General features: G+C 52.2%; 1 protein-coding gene across 14 annotated transcripts in view; it reads right to left on the reverse strand.

Moving 5' to 3' along the window:
- Window positions 1–19494, reverse strand: part of MPRIP (myosin phosphatase Rho interacting protein) — a 145014-nt gene that overhangs the window by 60648 nt on the left and 64872 nt on the right. For all 14 annotated transcript variants that reach the window (XM_070228359.1, XM_070228366.1, XM_070228368.1 and 11 more), the window contains exon 4: window positions 1814–1965. In XM_070228359.1, the coding sequence (XP_070084460.1) occupies window positions 1814–1965 (152 nt within the window). The remainder of the gene's footprint in view (window positions 1–1813; window positions 1966–19494) is intronic.

Below are 19494 nucleotides of genomic sequence, written 5' to 3' on the forward strand. Positions count from 1 at the left end.
GACTGGGGGAGGGCTAGATCTCCCTAAGGACTCCACTTGGGCAGTGGAACGTCAGCCTAGATGTGCCTGCCAGACAAGGCCGCCGCAGCAAGTGTAAACCAGGAAGTGCCACTGTTCCATGCTGCCACTCACATCTGGAGGATGCCCATTCAGGTGCCCTCATTTCTAGAGCCTCAGTCTCCCAACTGTAGAATGAGGGCTCTGTAAAAGCCCTTTATGCTCTGAAATTGCATGGTTCTAGGATTAAGATCAGGAAGCAGTCAGAGTGGTCCTCTTGTTTGCCCCCAGGAATCAGAAATGCAAACATGCCTCACTCCAGGGAGGAGCCCAGAGCGAACTGGCACCCAGTGTGGGCCCAGGCCCTCTGCAGTACGGCTCCGACTGCCTGCACCACCCCCAGTATGGTGTAGATTTGAACTCCATCAACAATGGGGACCTTCTGGCCCGTGCTCTCGCTTCCTCATGCAGCAGCCTGGGCTGGGGCTACAGCCGAGATACTGACACCAAGGCCAGCACTCACAGAAGTCCTTCAGTTGTTGAAAACAAAAGGCTTCACATTCTAATTCCCTCTACTCTGCGCTGCAGTCATCAACACGGTCCCCCTAACCCCTGGATTTACTCTCTCCCAAAGCCTCCTCAGCCTCATCTGTCTCCTCATTCTTAAAAGACAAGAGGGATTCTCCAAGATCTTGTGCCCGAGCTCCCAGTCAGGCCCACGGTGTCTGCTCCCTGGGAATGGACATGTGGCTGGGCTCCACAGAGCTGGTAACAGAGCCCCCAAGGGCAGGAGCTCCCAGAAGGCAGACACTGCATGGGCTCAGGAGCACGGAGCTTAGCTCCCCGGACTGTCAGCCATCTGGAAATCCAGGCCCCCCTTCTACTTCCCAGGGCTTCCCCTAAGCCCCTGCAGAGGGCATGATCAGGAGAGCGGGGTGACCCAGAGACTTTGTTTTCTTTCCACTGAGACAAAGAAGCCAGGGCGTGCAGCAGCACTGAAGTAACTCCTGTGTGTGGGTAACTGGGGACAAGAAACAAGACACAGCGTCCACTCTCAAAGGCCTCCCACTGGCTGAGGAAGCTGCACATGCACGCAGACAATCTCCATCTTTTCTAAGAGCCAGCTGACAGAGCCCAGGGCCTCCTGGTAGAGGGCGTCCTGGAAGAGTGGACACTCAGGCTGATGCTAACAGCGTAGAGGAGAGAGGGGGTGTTCCAGACTGAGGGAGGGGCGGGAGTGAAGGCAGAGACGTGGGGGGCAACAGGGGGATGTGCGGCCACAAGCAGCTCAGTGCTGAGGGACATGGGGTGGTAAGGGGGAGGCTGCAGGACGGGGAAGGGGCCCCCCAAGGAAACTGGACTTGGCTTCCAGGTGATGGGGTTTTAGGCAGGAGGGAGGCAAGGCTGGACGTGCTTTGGGGACTGAGTCCTTTGTTGTTGAGTAACAGAAGGTTGGGTTGCAGTGAGAATGGAGGTAGGGACACCAGTGAGAAGCCTAAGGAAGATGTGGCAGCCCTGGAACCAGGGCAGTGCCAGCAGAGGGAGGCCCCCTGGTAAGCAGCATGCATGGGGGCAGCCTTGGGAAGTGTGCAGACACCAGGATGAAGCAAAGGCACATGGAGGGTGAGATTAGTTTCTGGTGTGGTGACGGGGCACACGGTGGCGCTGTGAACGGAGAGAGGGGACTCAGAAGAGGAGACATACTTGGGGAAGAAAATGATGGTGATTCTGCCCAATTTGTGCCAAAGGGACCTGGTTCAAGGACCTGCAGGTGGCTAGGAAGTGCCTCTTCCCAAAATGCACAGAGCAGACTCACCCGCTGATGATCTCCTTGGTCTCTGCCCGGATGAAATGCTCCTTCTCAGGGGTCAGAATGCACAGGGAGAACTTCTGGCCTGTCCGGCCCTCCCCATCCACCACGTCCGTGCATTGGTTCATATTGATGGTGCCCTGAGGGAGGGTTGTGGGCTGCAAGAAAAAGACAGGGCAGGGAGTCACTCAGAGAACAGCTCTGAAGGGGCAGAGTAAGGCAGCATGGACTGTCCCCGCACGCCCAGTTCTTTCTGACTCTTGCTGCTTCTTGGCAGGCCCCTGACCCTCTTGCTGCTTCGTGGACCCCCAATTACAACAAAGGCATAGGGTACGCCCCAGCCTCGCAGCCTCACTTCCCACCTACCCATCCCCAGGGAGAAGTGGCGACAGGCCCGCTCTTCACAGAGAACATCCAGCTGGACATTCCTTACTAGCTGGAAAACAATATCCCAGCTAGTACTGGGGAAGGGGGAGAGACAGGAAGGGGACAGCTCTGTGAGGACAGCTGGACGACAGAGGCAGCCAAGAGCCTGATCTCAGAGGGGTTACTGATCCAAGAGAGCAGTGAGAAAAAGCTCCAGAGAAGGTGGTTTCAAAATAGCAAGGTTATTTTTAGAGGCAAGGAGGGAGCCACAGAGAAGCCACATCCTTGCAGGCAGGCTGTGGGCTGGCAGGCTGGAGCCATGCATGTCCTAAATGCTTTACAGGTAGGCCAAGCCCACTCAGGGTGGGTGACCCACTGCCACCCTCCAGGACTGCCCATGAGGAGTGCTACAAGGCTGCCTGGCCAGCGCTGGAACAACAAATAAAAACTTTTTCCCCTTTTCTGACAGCAAAAGCTGTTAGACAATGAAAATAAGTATAGAAATAAAAAATAAGAAAAAGCTTTAAGAAATTCCTACTGAGATGAAGCATTACCCAAAATGACCTTCCTAGAGATGTTGTGCTAACCCTATATCCTCTGGCCTCTCACCTCCCCCTAACGTGAGGATGCTTTCGGAAGGAGACAGGTCACCCTGGCTGCCCCCACATCACATGCACAGAGCTCCTGCTCCGGAGCCAGGCGAGGCACTACCTTAATGCTGCTCGCTGACGGCTCTCACAAGGAGGGAAGCCTTGGCCAGAACCCCAGGCAGCCAGAGGGCAGACTCTGACCCCCACCCCACCTCTGGAGCAGCTGCCAGCTTCCCACTGAGTTCCCTGAAGAGCCCGGCACTTCTTTGGTTGCACTCCTGGAGAAGCAGCCCTGGAGAAGCAGCAGGGGAAGAAAAGGCCAACAGTGGCCAGCTGGGGGTGCCTCCCTCCTGGAGTTCTGGGAGTGGGCCCTACCCTGCCCGGCTGTGAGCTCCCTGCCTCAGGCAGAGGGAAGGCGCCTGTCCTCAAGATCAGGACACTGGGTCTGGCGTGGATGCCAAGCGCAGACCAACTACTACCCATTATCTTTTCTCGTCCGCTAAATGAAAGGAAGGAAGAAGCTCCCAGGCCCCTCCAGCTGGAGCGCGTATGATCTTCCCAGTATTTTCCAGGCTGACCTATAACTGCAAGATTTGCACTGCAAGATTTCCAACCACCTCTCTGGGCCTGAGTTTCCCTAGGTGTGAAATGAGGCCTTTACCTTCTTCCAGAAAAGCTTTCGGAAATGTCGATAAAAGGCAAAGACATAACAAGCTAGGGCTGAAGGAAGTGAGCGTTTATTTACTCCTGTGTGTCAGATCTTGCCATTACCACCTCTCTCACGCCTCCTTATATATGACCGACTGTGGGGCAGGCATTATCTAATCTTATTTTATTACACGTGCAGAAGAGGGAGCAGAGAGTCAACAGTGGTCACAACAGGAGGCAACCCTGGAACCCTGGTCCAGGTCCACACTGACAAATGCCCTGAAAATGGTTCCTCCCCAGTCTCAAGAGCGCCACCTGAGGGAGGAGGCACCATGACCACCAGCGCTACAGCAGCCCCTGCTGTGACACCGCGCTCTGCCACACACTGACTGAATGCCATGCCCTGGTCCAGTGCATCCTCTCACTGACCAGCCCCACCACCCTCTGAGGCTGGCACTACCATCACCCCCACTTGCCCCTTCACTTCTCTGCACCTAACTGCATCTCCTGCACCCACAAGAGCTCGAGGAGACTCAATCAAGGGTCTCCAGACAGCCTCCAGGCCTCACCGGCCCTCCTCACCTCTGTTCAGGAGCAGGCCACATGCACGTGCATTCTCAGCATTCTGAAGGGGAAGAGAACATACTCCGCAGCGACCCATTTCCTGGCTAGGCTGGACCTTGTACTGGGAGAGCAAGGGCAAATATCTAGGCTGTAACCCAAATCCAGCCAGAGGGAACCCCTTGTCCCAACGCCACCAGCAGAGAAGCCAGCTCTGTCTGACGAGCTTCCTGCCCTGATTCTGCACCTCCAGAGGTTAGGAATCCAGGCTTCCCAAGAGGCTGAGTGTCACCTAGTTTTCCTGGTTTCATTTTAAAAAAAGGGATGGCTGTCTGCAGGCCATCCGAGTCTGCCACGGTGCCAACTAATGGGTTCAGTCCTCACCTGGCAATGTCACTAGATGACCCTCCAACCATCTGGGGGCCTCTGTCCCTCTTCTGGCCTGCAAACCACACTAGCTAAGATGGCAGGGCTGCTACAGGGCTGAAGACTGTTTTAAGCATGAGGTGACCAAGCAAGAGGGCACAAGCCAAGGGCCTCTCTCCAGGGATGTGACCACATCCTGCTGAGAACCCAGCCTTCCTCCTTGTCATTGCCCCCAGGGCCCACCAGAGGCCAAAGGAACTTCTGCCCGCTGGAGCCAGGGCACCTGTCAGAGGCTGGCTTCAGAAGATCCTGCTATGGCAGCCTCACTGCCTGGGGGCCTCTACCCCCACCCCTGGCCCAAGCAGGGACACTTTAGGGAGAACAGGCTCCTCCATTTCTTGTTGGATCCTAGGAGTTTGGAAGGTGGGCTTCTAAGAGCCAGAGAGAAAGAAGAGGAAAGCAAGACAGAAATACAGAGAAGGGCCATTTAGAGCTATCAAGAAGGGAACCTTTCCTCCAGGCAGCTGTGCTTAATAGAACCAGAGGCAGCATGGCTCAAAGGCAAGACTTGGGTAGAATGGGAATTGTCCACTTTATTCCCCACTCCCTCATTCAGATAAGAAAACAGAAGTCTCAGCCCCATGGCCAAGTGGTTAAAGCTCTGCATGCTCCTCTTCGGTGGCCAGGGTTCGTGGGTTTGGATCCCAGGCACGGACCCACTCCACTCACCAGCCATGCTGGTGTCCCATATATAAAGTAGAGGAAAACTGGCACAGATGTTAACTCAGGTCTGATCTTCCTCAGGCAAACAAGAGGAGGAGTGGGGCCTGCCCGTTGGCACAGCAGTTAAGTGTGCACATTCCGCTTCGGCAGCCCAGGGTTCACCGGTTCGGATCCCAGGTGTGGACATGGCACCGCTTGGCAGGCTATGCTGTGGTAGGTGTCCCACATATAAAATGGAGGAAGACAGGTGTGGATGTTGGCTCAGGGTCAGTCTTCCTCAGCCAAAAAAAAAAAAGGGGGGGGGGCACAAGATTTGGAAGGGAAGAAATAAAGCTTCCCTTAGTAAAAAAAAAAAAAGAAGAAGAAGAAGAAGGAAAAGGAAAACAGAGACCCATAGAAACAAAGGCTTTCCCCCAGGGTAAAGAAGTGATCACAAAATCCCAAGGTCAGAAAGTGCCTTTCAAGGTGAAGCCCAACCCCATCCACTGTGTGAAGTCCTGCAACAGTTCATGTATTTCTCAAACTCACCTGACTGTGACCGACAGAGAACAGCGCGTTTCACAGTGGGATGAACACACATCTGTGCGTGCACACGTATGGGAAATGGAAAATTACGCCACAATACTTTTACCACATGCATTGCACTCTGTATTATTGTTTTGTCATGCTCACTACAACCCACTTAAGGAGAGGAAAAGCACTCCACTGATGACTGCAGTCAGCCAGCACACCTGCACACTGCCAGCAGCAGGGGCTCAGGACACTCCAGGCTGGGCACGAAGACGAATCTACCTTTCAGTACGAACCACGGCAGCAGGAATAATACTCATCATTTAGGGGGCCACGGAGAGCTCTAAATATTTTGTAGCTACAGGTACTGACTCATTCACCCTGACGACAGCCTCAGGCAGTAGGCATCACTACAGGTCCAATTTACAGATGTGCAAGCTGGGGGTCAGAGTGGTGAAGGGACTTGGAGTCCACTGGGCCACCCAGAACAAGTCTGGGCCCTCCTTGGCGCCTTTTCTTCCTGGTCTTTGCAGCTGTTTTGCAGTCATGTCCAGAACCTGGCAGAACCTGTAGGTGGGCCATGAGGCCTGACCCACTGGGGGCTTGCTGAGCCTACCCTGCTCACAATGGGATCAGACAGGGCCCAGGCAGGAACAGGACCTCCCCAAAGGTGATGATAATGGGCCCAAGACCTCCCTTAAGAGGCCTGGTAGGCATGCATGCTGGAGGCTTAGTCAGGCCACTTGAGCAGGGTCTAGGAAGAGCCCTCGTCCTTTCTTTGGGCTGGAGATTGTTAGACCCGACTTCTCTATGGAGGACAAGTGGCCCTTAGGGAGCACCTGCTGAGTACTGCACCCCATCGAAGGCATCCCCAGAACCCCACGTCCTAAGAGGAACATGTCCTGGTCAGGCTCACAGAGACCATCTCCTGGCTCTTACTGCTACTCCCAAGCTGCTCACAGAACCCCAAGTCTAATGGATCAGGAGTCCCTCTCTCAAGAGGCAGTGCTGGTGACCAGCCCAAATGCCACCCAGATGCCACCTCTCAGCCTTCCAAGGCCACAGTGCTCCCCAGCGAGCAGCACTCTTCAGACGGGTATCCCCGAAGCCCAAGTTCTCAGAGGAAAGCGGAAGGACTCATGGAAAAGGGATCTTAAGACACACCCACGAGATCATGATCCTGTCCAGACCCACAGTGAACACAGCCCCTGCCCGGTCCCTCTGACAGCTCAAGGAAGCCTCCTGCCAACTTTAGCCAGGGGCTCCAGGGCAGTGGGGACAGACAAGGGGCCGCAAGACATGACCACCAGGCAGAACTTCCTTACTCTCACTCCTCACCTGGCAAAAAGCCATCAAAGCCCGCTGCCCAGTCAGCCTCCCACGCAGTCTACAATCCTCCAGGTTCACGGGGCAGTTTCAAACTGTCCCCCACACTGGAGCTGCCAGCTGCACAGAGCAGCTCCGAGGCTGAGCTGTCCTGCAGGCTCGTTACAAGTCCTCAGACGCCAGGTCTGTTTCCATGCTTTCACACGGCCTCCTCTGGACGGAGCTGCGATTGTGCACCCTCCCTGCCCTTTAGGTCTCCAACATGAAACTCACCTGCTACAACTCAGCTGCCCCCAGAAGGACACCTGTCAGCCAAGCCAGGGGCTATGGCGTGGAGGACCCGTCACCTGGGCACCCATCACCCCAGGACAGGAGGCGGGCAGGATCCAAAGACAACTGTGCTCCCAGCCCCTTCTTCCCCACAGAGGTTTGAAGATCTAATGCAGACTCCAGGCTATGTGACCAGAACCTGCAGCCAAGAAGAGCCCACTCTCAGAACAAAATGCTAGCTTTGCCACTGGCCATCTCTGTAATCGTGGGCAAGTCACAGATTGTCCGCCTGTTTCCACAAGTGTAATATGGGGGTAAAAATATCGCTCGCTTCAAATGTAAAATGGAGTAGCTCCTTCAGAAAATAGTTTGGTAGTTCCTCAGAAAGTTAAAAATGGAGTTACTAAATGACCCAGCAATTCTACTCCTAGGTTCAAACCCCCAAGAACTGAAAATAAGTATTCAAACAAAAACTTGTACACAAATGTTCGCAGCAGCATTATTCACAATAACTAAAAGGTAGAAAGAGCCTAAATGTCCATCAATGGATGAATGGACAAACAAAATATGGTATATCCATACAAGAGAGCATTATTCAACCACAAAAATAATGAAATATTGACACAGGCTGCAATATGGATGAACTTCGAAGACATTTTGCTAAGTGAAGGAAGCCAGACACAAAAGGACAAATATTATATGACTCGCTTTTGATGAAATATCCAGAATAGGCAAATCCACATTATAAATGTACTAAATGCCATTGAATTGTACACTTTAAAGTGGTTAAAATGGTGAATTTTTATGTTATGTGTATTTTACATAATAAAAGAAATCCCTCACCTCATAGAGCTGTCACGAGACCAGAGATGATATATGAAGCGAGGGCTCAGGCTGGCGCACACCCCAGGCTGCTTCCCCTCCTGTTTCTCAGTGCACGCACATGCCCCCCACACCAAGGCAATTTACTCAATACCTTTTCCCTGAGTGCTTGCTACTGGAAGAGGGACGAAAGTGCCAGGCACACCTGTCTCCTACCCTGGGACAGAGAGGAAGCGGCAGGGTGAAGAGAGAACTGGCCCAGCTGGACTGGAAGGTGCTCTAGGCATCACAGACTGCTCTCTCCCTGAGAAGGGAGGGAAAGCCAGGCCTCCCTGCCGACACTAGAGGCCAGCTGCTGGCTCTAAGAAGGCAAAGAGTAGGCTCTTGAAAATGACAGGCCAAACCAAGGGGTTTATCCAAGAGCAGTGGAGTGGCTCATGAACGCTCTCCATGCCTCACTGGCCTCCATCTTGAGGCCCTAGGAAAGATCAGAATCTAGTTTCCTGGCCACACTTCAGCGGGGGTAGGAGGAGCCCGCCCTTCTGAGGAGCACCAGACACTTGACTTGCCCTGTGCCCCAGCCCTCCTCCCCACCAGTTCCCAGGCACAGGCAGGCCTAGGTCTGAGTGCTGCACCCTCCTCTTTCCCACTGCCCACACTGCAATCATCCCATTGCCCAGTGATCCAGAATGGAGTCTGGGAGGTGGGAGCCTCCAACCTGGGATTTGTTCTGTGGGGGGCACAGCAGGAGCAGCTGCTGTCCAGGGTGAGGTCTGTAGATTCTATTCTCCTCAGCACTGTTCAACAGGAAGAACCCAGGGCTAGGCTAGCCTCGGTCATGCAGGTCTCTCTGTGGTTGTCAGCAGTGGCCCCAGAATGACCTTTCAGGAGCACAGATCTGGCCAGGCCATTCTCTGCCTTAGCTGCTCCACAAACACAGGTTGAAGGCCCTGTGTTTGAGGCCTTCAACGACCCCGGCCTCACCACCTGCCCCTGCTCACAGGCCTGGGTGACTCCCTGCCAGCAGGTGCTCCTGTCCCTGGGGGTCCCCCTTTCAAGATTTGGCTCTGGCCCCATCCAAGGGCAGTGTGGGCTTTCGGACGCATTCAGGGCTTCCACGGATTCAGCAGAAAGGGACGCGAAAACGGGGGAGCGTCTGCTAATCCCAAGCAGCAACCGGAGCTGCCGTGCCCAGTGCAGTGCCCACATGGGGCTGTGGCTCAGAGCTGTGGGGAGAGGAGTGACGAGTGAGGCTGACGCTGGACATGCTCAAGTGCTCTGAGGGAGCTGATGGGGTGCTGTACTCATTTAGGGCTTTGTAGACTGGCTAAACTCCCTAATTTCATGGGGTATTGTTAGGGTCGGCTAAACTTATTTTTTTAACGGAGAAAAGAACACAATAAGGATCCTTTTCACTTGCTGCCAAGGCCAGGAAGTTCCTTCTCACATCTACTGTGCCAGACTGGCCTACCAGCTTGGGCTGCTGGCTGGGCAGCAAGACACCCAGGCTCGTGCCAAGCAGCCAAGGGCCCTCTGCCAGGAGAGTTTTCCTTGGGAAGCCACTGCCACCCAGCCAAGGCCCACCTTGCTCCTAAGACTGGGGCAGGGGAACACAGGGAAGAATGGCTCTCATCCTCCTCACTGCCCCCTCACTGCACCAGAGCAGGACTCCACAAGAGCCAAGTGCCCACTACACCGTATACGGCCGGACCAACGACTGAAATGTAAGAGTAGAAGCTATACAACTCTTGGAAGTCCAGGGTAACAGCTGCATAACACTGGACTTGACAATGATTTCTTGGTATCACACCAAAAGCACAGGCAATAAAAGAAAAAACAGGACTTCATCAAAATTAAAAACTTTTGCGGTGGCCCCATGGCCGAATGGTTAGGTTCATGTGCTCCGCTTCAGCGGCCCAGGGTTTCACCAGTTGGGATCCTAGGCGTGGACTTAGCACCACTCATCAGGCCATGCTGAGGCAGCGTCCCACATAGCAGAGCCAGAAGGACCTACAACTAGAATACACAACCATGTACGAGGGGGCTGTGGGGAGAAGAAGAAGAAGAAGGGAAAAAAAGGATTGGCAACAGATGTCAGCTCAGGTGCCAATCTTTAAAAACAAAAAAGTAAAGCTGACTAAAAAAGAAAAAAAATTGGAAACTTTTGTGCATCTAAGGATACTATCAAGAGAATGAAGACGACACACAGAATGGGAGAAAATAGTTGCAAATCACATATCTGATAAAGGATTACTATCCAGAATATACAGAGAACTCCTACAAATGAGCAGCAAAAAAACCCCCAAACAGTCAATATATTGGCTAAAGACCTGAACAGACATTTCCCCAAAGAAGACATACAAATGGCCAATAAGCATATGAAAAGATGCTCAACATCATTAGTCATTAGGGGAATGCAAATTAAAACCACGAGATTCCACTTCACACCTACTAGGATGGTTATAATAAAAAAAAAAAAGCCCCCGAAAATAACACGTGTTGACAAGGATGTGAAGAAATTGGAACTCTTGGCACCCTGCTAGTAGGAAGATAAAAAAGCTGCTGTGGAAAAGTTTGGCAGCTCCTAAAAAAATTAAACATAGAATTACCACATCATCCAGCAATTCCACTTCTAGGTATATACTGGAAGAACTCAAAGCAGAATCTCAGACAAATATCTGTACACCTGTGTTCACAGCAACACTATTCACAATAGCCAAAAGGGAGAAACCACCCAAGTGTCCAGTGATGGATGAACGGACAAACAAAATGTGGTATACAGATTCAATCGAATATTAGTTAGTCATAAAAAGGAAAGAAATTCTGACACATGCTCCAACATGGATGAACCCTGACAATATTATGTTAAGTGAAATACACCAGACACAAAAGAACAAATATTAGTGTTTAACTGGTATGGAGTTTCAGTTTAGGAAGAAGAAAAAGTTCTAAAGACAGCTGGTGGTGATGGTTGCACAACAATGTGAATGTATTTAATGCCACTAAACCGTACACTTAAAAATGGTTAAGGAGCCAGTCCCCTGGCCTAGTGGTTAAGTTTAGCACGCTCCCCTTCAGCAGCCTGGGTTAGGTTCCCAGGCACGGACTTACACCATTCATTGGTGGCATCCCACATACAAAATAGAGGAAGAATGGCACAGATGTTAGCTCAGGGAGAATCTTCCTCACCAAAAAAAAAAAGGTCAAGGTGGTAAATTTCATGTAATGTATATCTGAACACACACACACACACACACACACACACACAAAGAACCAAGTGTCCAGGCCAACTTGGATTCCTGAGTTAGGAACAACAACAACAACATGAACAGTGGGAACAGAAACAGGAAACAGACAGAAAGAAACATCTCATTTAAGCCAACATACTTCTTGTATGGAAGTGGAAGGCAGCCATTCTATAGATGGAGCCTGGCCAGCTCTGGCCCAACTCACTGTGGCCTCCCGCGAGCCGTCCCCAGTGGGTACAGAACAGAGGTCTCAATCGGCACATACCTCCCACTCCCCAGCTTCCTACCTCTCCCCATTTCCAATCCTCAGTTCAATGGCGGGAACAGCAGCCCCCCGCAGCATGGGTCCCCAGAAGCCTGCTGCTCTCCTCTCCTCTAGGGCCCCACACCACAGCCAGACCTGGATGATGTAAGAACTGCTTTCCTGGAAGGTGTGGTGATCTCAGGCACACACAAGCATCTATCAGAGGTATGGGCTTTCTGACGTAAACAGGACTGGTACAGTTCACTGGCCTGGTTTGCCCCAGAGCCAGGAAGAGCTCACTTCCTTAGCTCCAGTCCTTGAAGTCAATCAATCTCCTTTCCTATGAGTGGAATGACTAACTCGCCTTTATAGTTTTGCCTTTCCTGGTTTCCACCTGGCACCTATACCCCTTCCTCCCCAGTTCTTCTGACTGCACAAAGGTCCCTTGTCTCGGCCTCTGCTCTTGCTGAGTCACGCAATCTTTGGGAACCAACCCAGAAGATTCCTGGAGGACCTATCATGTTATCACCTGTCTGACTCACGTCTGGACCTGTGGGCCCGTGGCCCCTGCCTAAGTTCTTGGCTCTGACTCCAGTTCTACTTTACATTTCTAATCACATCTACTGATAGCGAGGGAAGGAGCAATCTTTAAGGCCCTGCCTCCAAAACCACGCAATCACCTAAGCACTCGCTAGACAAACGTCTGGATGCAGACGACAATGCTCACTGAGCACCTGCTCTGTGCGGGGCACTGTGGCTGACTGGTGCTGGGAACAGAGGTGAAACAGTACAAAAGTGCCCTTGGAAAAGCACACTTCCTTCTTGTGGTGACAAAGGGAAAAAACAACATAACTATCCCATTTCAGGTAGTGACAGAAATGAAAGGAAAGCAGGTAAGGAGCTAGGGAATGCTGGGGGGTGGACACGCACGCCCAGAGCCCAAGGAGACCGAGGGAAGGAGAAAGTGAGCACTGAGGCCACTGCGCAGGGATGAGCTGGGTCCAGCCTGAGGAAGCTGGTGGGCAGGCTGCTGGCAGGACTGGGACCAAGGGGCCCAGAGGACATGCTCTCCTGTGGGGATGTGCCCAGGAGAGGGAGGCAGCTCGATGGTGGCTCACAAGAGCATTCTGACCCCAGACACGTGAGGCAGGCAGAAGAAACGGGGGCCCAGACTAGAACCCTAGTGGCACATGGGGTGAACAGTGGGAGGATTTGGGCTATATTGAAGGTACAGCCAGAAGGACTAGAGGTGTGTGGTGGGTGAGAAAACAGAGCAGCCAGGGATGACTCTTAGGATTCAGGCCTCAATGACTCTTCTTTTTCTGTGCTTGGCCTGTATCCCAGCTTTCTCTGGCATTTCTATCCCCATGGCTTCATAGAAAATAGACCTTTTCAGGCTAATGCCACCAGCGACGGGACTCAACAACCAGGACGAGAAAGGAAGCGGAGAAGCGACGGCAGAGAAGCAGCAGAGAGACGGAGGCCGGCAGCCATCTGGGAGGCAAGATCACAAGCTGGCGTCATGAGGAAAGCAACTGCCACCCCTAAGCCTTTGCTGCAGCCACCCTTGGGGCACAAACAACAGTTTTGGCAGCAAGCTGAAGTCCCTAGAAGGATGGTACTCAACGATCACAAGCGCTAAAGACACAGAGAACTCGAGGTCTATTGACTGTTGGAGCCGGAAAGGCCTCTGGAAGACAGCTGAGGGCTGAGAGCACAGCCTCGCTAGGGGCAGGGGTGCAGCAGGCAAGGGGAGAGGAGGAGTCTGGGCGAAGGACAGAGCAGGCGCAGTCCCGCCCGGCAGAGTTTGAGGAACAAGGGAAGCTAAAGAGGACGGAGAGCAAGAAAGGGACTTGAACTCAGCCTTCTTCTCAGATGCAAAGGAGATAGAACCAGTGTGTGTCAACAGTCCTATGTCACTTCTCAACAGAAACAGCTTCCTTCTGGTAAAAAAAATCACGTCCCTCAGAGCTGGAGGGCTTGAGACAGCAGGTACTCAGCAGGAGAGGACACAGAGCACTGAGGGGTCAGACAGCCCAAGGGCAAACAGGCAGCTGGGCAGAGTTGACTTCAGCACCCACCAGGCCCAGGGCCACTAGGCAGTTACCTGGAGCCAAGGAAGGAAGGACATGGTGAGGTGACAGCAGAAAGGCTGCTGGTGCCACCAAAAGAAATGTCCAGCTCCCGAGGCCTGTGTCTTGCCAGGTGAGAGCAGGGCAGGACGCTGGCAGCTCACATACAGCCCAGGGCAACTCTGCCCCCCTGTTCCCTCTAGGTCTCCACCTGCTGCTCTGAAATGCCTCTCTAGGCAGCCACAGCCCCAGTCCAAGGAGGCCACCTTTCTCTAGCAGAGGAAGGAGCACAGAGAAAGTAGCTTGGGGACAGGGCTCACACAAGTCAGGACTTGACAGAGGCCATAAACAAACAGAACGTGGTTCACAGGAGGAACAAGCAGTGGAGAAAAGGGTTCGAAATCGAGTCCTACAAGAGTAAACTAAAAGAGCCAGAGATGTTTAACCTAGAGGATGAGGGTTCATTGAGAAGGAACTGGGGATACAGGACAGGGCTGCTGTCTCCAAAAATCATTAATTCAACCAACACACACTGGACACCAGGCCCTGGGGACACAGCGATGAGTAAGACACGGCACCTACCACAGTGAGACCAGCACTAACATAGAGCTACGAACACAGCCTGTGGGAAGCACAGCGCGAGGAGGCCAGGAACGGAGAAGTCAAACGACTTAAAGGCTTCTTGCGGCACAAGGATCAAGACCTGTCTGGCAAGGTCCCCGTGGGGAGAGCTGGGCTCAGAGGGGAGGAACTGGCAGCAGAGGGAGAGCCCAGCTAGAGACGAGGAAGCACATTTATTAAGGACTTTTTGATGAATGAACATTTTGTCCCCAAAAACCTGAGGCTGGCATCATCTCCATTGCTGATAGATGAAAAACACTCAGAAAAGCAAGGCAGCTGCCACCAACAGCACTCACCCACTTAGAACATACTTACTGAGCACCTAACATGTGCCAGGCACCATTCTGGGCACTGGGAACACAGCAATGAACAAAACTGGCAAAAACCTCTGACTCCACAAAGCTGACCTTCCAGTCTAGAGTCAGACAAGTAAAATAAATAACAAAGGATGCAGTGTGTTTTGTGGTTAGTGGTGAAGGGCCACCGTGAGAAATGAAGCAGGAGTAGGGAAGGAGGAGTTTGGGGTGGGAAGCCTTTGGAGTAGGTCAGGCAGGAAAGGCCTCCCCAGAGGCAGGGGAACAGGAGTAAGGGAGCGAGGTGCAAGTAAGGGCAACCCCGACAGAGGGAGACTGGAGCGCGAGTCTGACCTCACGCCCAACACAAGGGGGAAGCGGGAAGGTCGGAAGGCTGCCAGTCCTCCGAGCGAGCGCTGATGGAACTGCCGCTGGAGGAGTCAGTCCTCGATTCCCCCATTTCGGTCCTGCCTGCCTTGGTTTAATCAGGCAGAAGAGACTGAAAGAGTCTTGTAACTAAAGTACAGCTAGTCCTCAGAAGGATGCTAGTTTAAGCCCAACAGTCATTCCCAGAGCAATCTCTCACTTAGCTGTCACCAGGCCTCCCACCGTAAAGGCAGAAAACAGAGGTTCCTGGATAAACAGGTCACAGTGGCGGGGCACCCAGAGCCACTGGGAGATGATGGGAAGGCCCTTGGCAACGTTCTGACCATGACCCAAGCCCACCTAGTTTCTAGCTTCACTCCCATGATCCCATCACTCCCTGTCCTGTGCTGGACGCCAGCCTGGGCTTCCTGGCCAGGCGCGAGGTTTTCCCTTCCTTCAAGGACAACTCCAGTGGCACTTCATTTCCCAGCCCTTCCTGGCTGCCTGGCCTAGAGTGACTTCCTCTTTCTTTCAGTTTCTGTGGTACTTCTTTTTCTTTTTTCCCTTTTTAAATAAACTTTTTATTTCAGGATAACTTCAGATTTAGAGAAAAGCTGTGAAGTTATAGCACAAAGAGATCTCATATACCCCTCACCCAGTCTACCCTATTATTAACACCTTACACTAGTGTGGTACACTTATTACAATTAATGGACCAATAGTGATCTGTGATTATAAACTGAAGTCCATATTTTATTCAGATTTCCTTAGTTTTTTCCTAATGTACCTTTTCTGTTCCAGGATCCCACATTACATTCAGTGGTCTCCTCTTGGCTGTGACAATTTCTCTGACTAGCCTTATTCGTGATAACATTGACTGGTCTGGTGTTTTGCAGAACATTTCTCAACTGGGATTTGTCTGAGGTTTTTCTCACGGTCATTAGGTTTTCTCATGGAGTTAGAGGTTTGGGGGAGGAAGACCACAGAGGTAAAGCACGTTTCTCCTCATGTCCTATCTAGAGCCCAGGACTCGTCCCTGTTGACGTTGACCTTGAACGTAGGGCTGAGATCGTGTTCGTCAGGTTTCTGCACTGTAAAGTCCCTGTTCTCCTCCCCTCCGCGCTGTCCTCTTAGGAGGGAAGTCGCTGCGGGCAGCTCACGCTTGAGGAGTGGGGAGTTAGCGCCAGCCCCTCGAGGAGGGAGCAGCCGCACAGCTTATTTGGAATTTCTTTGGCACAGAAGGTTGTTTCTTCCCCCTTATTTGTTTATTTCTTTATTCAATAATTTACTTAAACAAGTATGAAGTCGGTGTTTATTTTATGCTTTGGATTATAATCCAATACTATATTACGTATTTTGTTGCTCGAATTGCTCTAGCTTTGGCCATTAAGGGCTTTTTCAGTTGGCTCCTGTGTCTCTTTGACATACTCCATCAGTGTGTGTACACATGCGCATTCTCAAAGTACTTCTTCAGTGTCTGGCATTACAAGATGCTCCAGGCTCAGCTTGTATATTTCCTACCCTGGTCTTAGAATTGGCCATTTCTCCAAGGAGCCCTGGTTCTTTTTATTGCAGAATGGAATTAGAAACCAAGACCTAGGCACTAGGTACACTCACTGCTATTGGAGTGCTGCTGCCTCCAGGCCTTCTCAGCTGACAGAATAAGGAAATATAGGTACACATAACCCATGTATTCATCCATCTACCACCCATCCACCCATCTATTTCTCTCTCCTTATGGATCTCCATTAAGCTAAACTACTGAGGTCCCAACTCTAGTCCAGTACCACATGGATCATTCTAGCTTTTTCCCCTTGCTTGCCTATAACCTCCCACTCCAACAGTGGTCCCACCATCCGCATCCACTTCCTTAATTGTCCAATCCCAACACACATGCACAGTGGTTTCAGAATTGATAACCAGTACCCCATGAGAAAGAACTTTATCAACTAGAGTGCAGTGCTTATGCATAGTCCCTTCTGCCTTTAATCTTGCAGATTCCACTCATTTTCAAAGGTACACACCTCCCTTTTACACCACTGCCTGGAATCTCTTCCAATGAGTTCCTGGAGAAGAAGAACCTGCTGTTCTCAGAAGAAGAGTGCAACAGTGGGTGGAGTAGATATTAGTGGAATATTTTATATGTTCAGCATGAGTTTTTGAGCCCTCTTTTGCAGGCCATGTTGGATAGGAGGGTGAGGAGAAAACTGGAGGGAGTAAAGAGAGGACACAGAGAAGGGAAAGAGAGGGGCGCTAAAGGCACCTCCTGGCAGAAGCTGCCCTTCCAGTGCTGTCAGAGCTGTCTCTTCAGAGACTGGGGTAGGCGGGAGGGAGCTGCTCTGGAGAGGAGGAGGAGGCTGGCACGCAGGCATGCAGGCAGGCTGGAACAACACTGGCCTTATATGGAGATTCTCACATCCCAGCCTGCCAAGCCTTCAGCTGCTGCCACCCCTCCAAATCTGCCTCTGCCTGGGAAGCAGGGAGCACTGCTGTTCCACATGGTTGCACTGATTTCCTCCCCAAAGGCCCACCTGGCAAATCTAGAGAAAGCATGCTGCTGTTTGCTACAGCAAGACCGAAGGCAATGCAGCTACTGGGGCCATACCATCCACCAGGCCCCATATGCAGTGCCTTCCTGCTCACCCCCCAGAGCTGGGGTCTAAAGCACAGAGAAGAGGCTCCAAGGACCAGAGCCTCACCAGAGAGGCTAGAAAGAAGGCCAACGGCCTTAAACTGGAAGGTTTTAGAGCTTAAATCAATGGTTCTCAACTTTTGCTGAAAAATGGTAAGATTTTTAAATAGAGGCTCCATGCCTTGAGACTCAGATTTAAATTTTCTGGGGTGGGGCTTGGACATCGGAATTATTAAAAGGTCCCCTAGTGCTTCTGATGTCCAGCCGGGGTTGGGAACAACTCCCTCAAAGGGAGCCCCTGATCTCTGTTGATGCCACAGCAGGCTCCGCTCTGCAGGCTGTCCCAGGCTGGCCATCCAGCTGTATTCAGTCACTCACAGCTTGTGGCTGGGCCAAAGAAGACCTGATGAAAGCAATGACACAGAGGGAGAGGAGAAACAAAACTCAGCTGTGAAGAGCTTGCTGGCAGTGGGGGAGGTAAGGGGCTGAGGGGGTACACAGGGAGTGTGGATGCTACTGGAGATGTGATTTCATAAGGGGCTCCAGTAGCTAGTGCTCAGGTTAGCACTCCAGAGGCCCCTGCCAGCCACAGTTAGTAAAGAAAATGAAACTGTCAGGCAGCCTGAGGGGGAAGAGGGGAGGAACGGCATCTTCTCCCCTCCAGGGACACTGTGAGAATTCTGGGAAAATGGGAGGGTGGAGACCATGCCAGGCAACTGTACCACTTTCAAGAGATGTGTGAGAGGTGAGGGAACATGGCCAGGGCTGCAGCAGTTCTGTGTGATGAGCGGGGGCAAAGCCCAAGAAAGCCCCCCTCCTCAGGCAGTGCCTTGAGTAACCAGCAACGCCAGAAGTTGACTGCCACCTCCACAGCCCCTGCCCTGAGCTCTCGGTCTGGCTCCTTTGGCTTCTGCTCAGTGTAAACGTTAGAGTGGAGCATAGTATGTGGGCAGAAGCTCAGTCTCAACACAGGTGACGCACTGAATTACAGAGCACACAGGTGGTACACACACACACACACCCCTTCCTGTCAGTCATGTTGCTGAGCCTCACAACCAAATGGCCTGGGGCCACCACAGGGCTTAGCTTACAAGGAGCCACACAAGCTGGAAGCCCAAAGAACTTCAAATTACCCTTGGACAGAAACTCTCAGGTTTATTCCAAGAATCCAAACAAGCAAAAGAGAGAAACTCGAGACTGAGCTTGCAACATATCAGGAATCACTGGGCCTTGCCAGTTGTCCAGGTTTTGGAACACAGGGGGAGCGGAAGGATAACGAGAGGGCTCCATCAGCGGACCCTCGGGATGAGTTGGGCACAGAGTCCACCAGGATACAGGTCAGGCCAGGGCCACAGCCCTCCAGCCCTTTCCTTCTCCCTCAGGGACACTGAACTCCAGGGAAACTAGGGCAGCCAGGACAAAGGGCAGAGGAAGCCTACTCTCTGATCAGACCCAGGTGTCTACCTTACCAACAGCACCAGGCTCCAAGTGCACCTGCTGGGCCTCGAGCTCCTGCTGTACTCTCGGAGAAGGAGGCTAGCCCAGGACTAAGAGCCCCAAAGCCTCGAAGGATAGGCGCTGCGCCCAAGTGCCACAGAGTCAGGAGCAGCCTTAACACGGCCTAGCTTGTCTGGGTTCTGTCCCCACCCCACCCTAACTGGCAGCAGGAGCCAAGTCCCATCCTACGCAGCTCGTAGGCTCCTTTCTCAAGAATCCTTGCGGTTTGTCACTGGGAGGAGGTGGAGCCACCTGGTGAAGTCCAGAGCCCTGCAAGAAGCACCTGGTTCCTCCCAGCTGAAGTGCTTCTCCTCAACTCACAGAAAACCCAATAAGCACCAACACCCTCGATCTCGGGGTAGGGAGCCCAGAGTACATCAAAACAAACCTCATCCCCTCCCAGCTAAATTTCCAAGGGCAGGAGCAGAAGCGAAGAAGTAACCAAACACATGGAAGGTGTAAAACCTTCAAAGAGAAGGGGGCTTGACATCAAGTTTCTCTTTGGCCTATTCTCTGCTTCCAAAGACTTCAC

The sequence above is a fragment of the Equus caballus genome, chromosome 11, assembly GCF_041296265.1.
Source record: "Equus caballus isolate H_3958 breed thoroughbred chromosome 11, TB-T2T, whole genome shotgun sequence".
Classification (NCBI taxonomy): domain Eukaryota; kingdom Metazoa; phylum Chordata; class Mammalia; order Perissodactyla; family Equidae; genus Equus; species Equus caballus.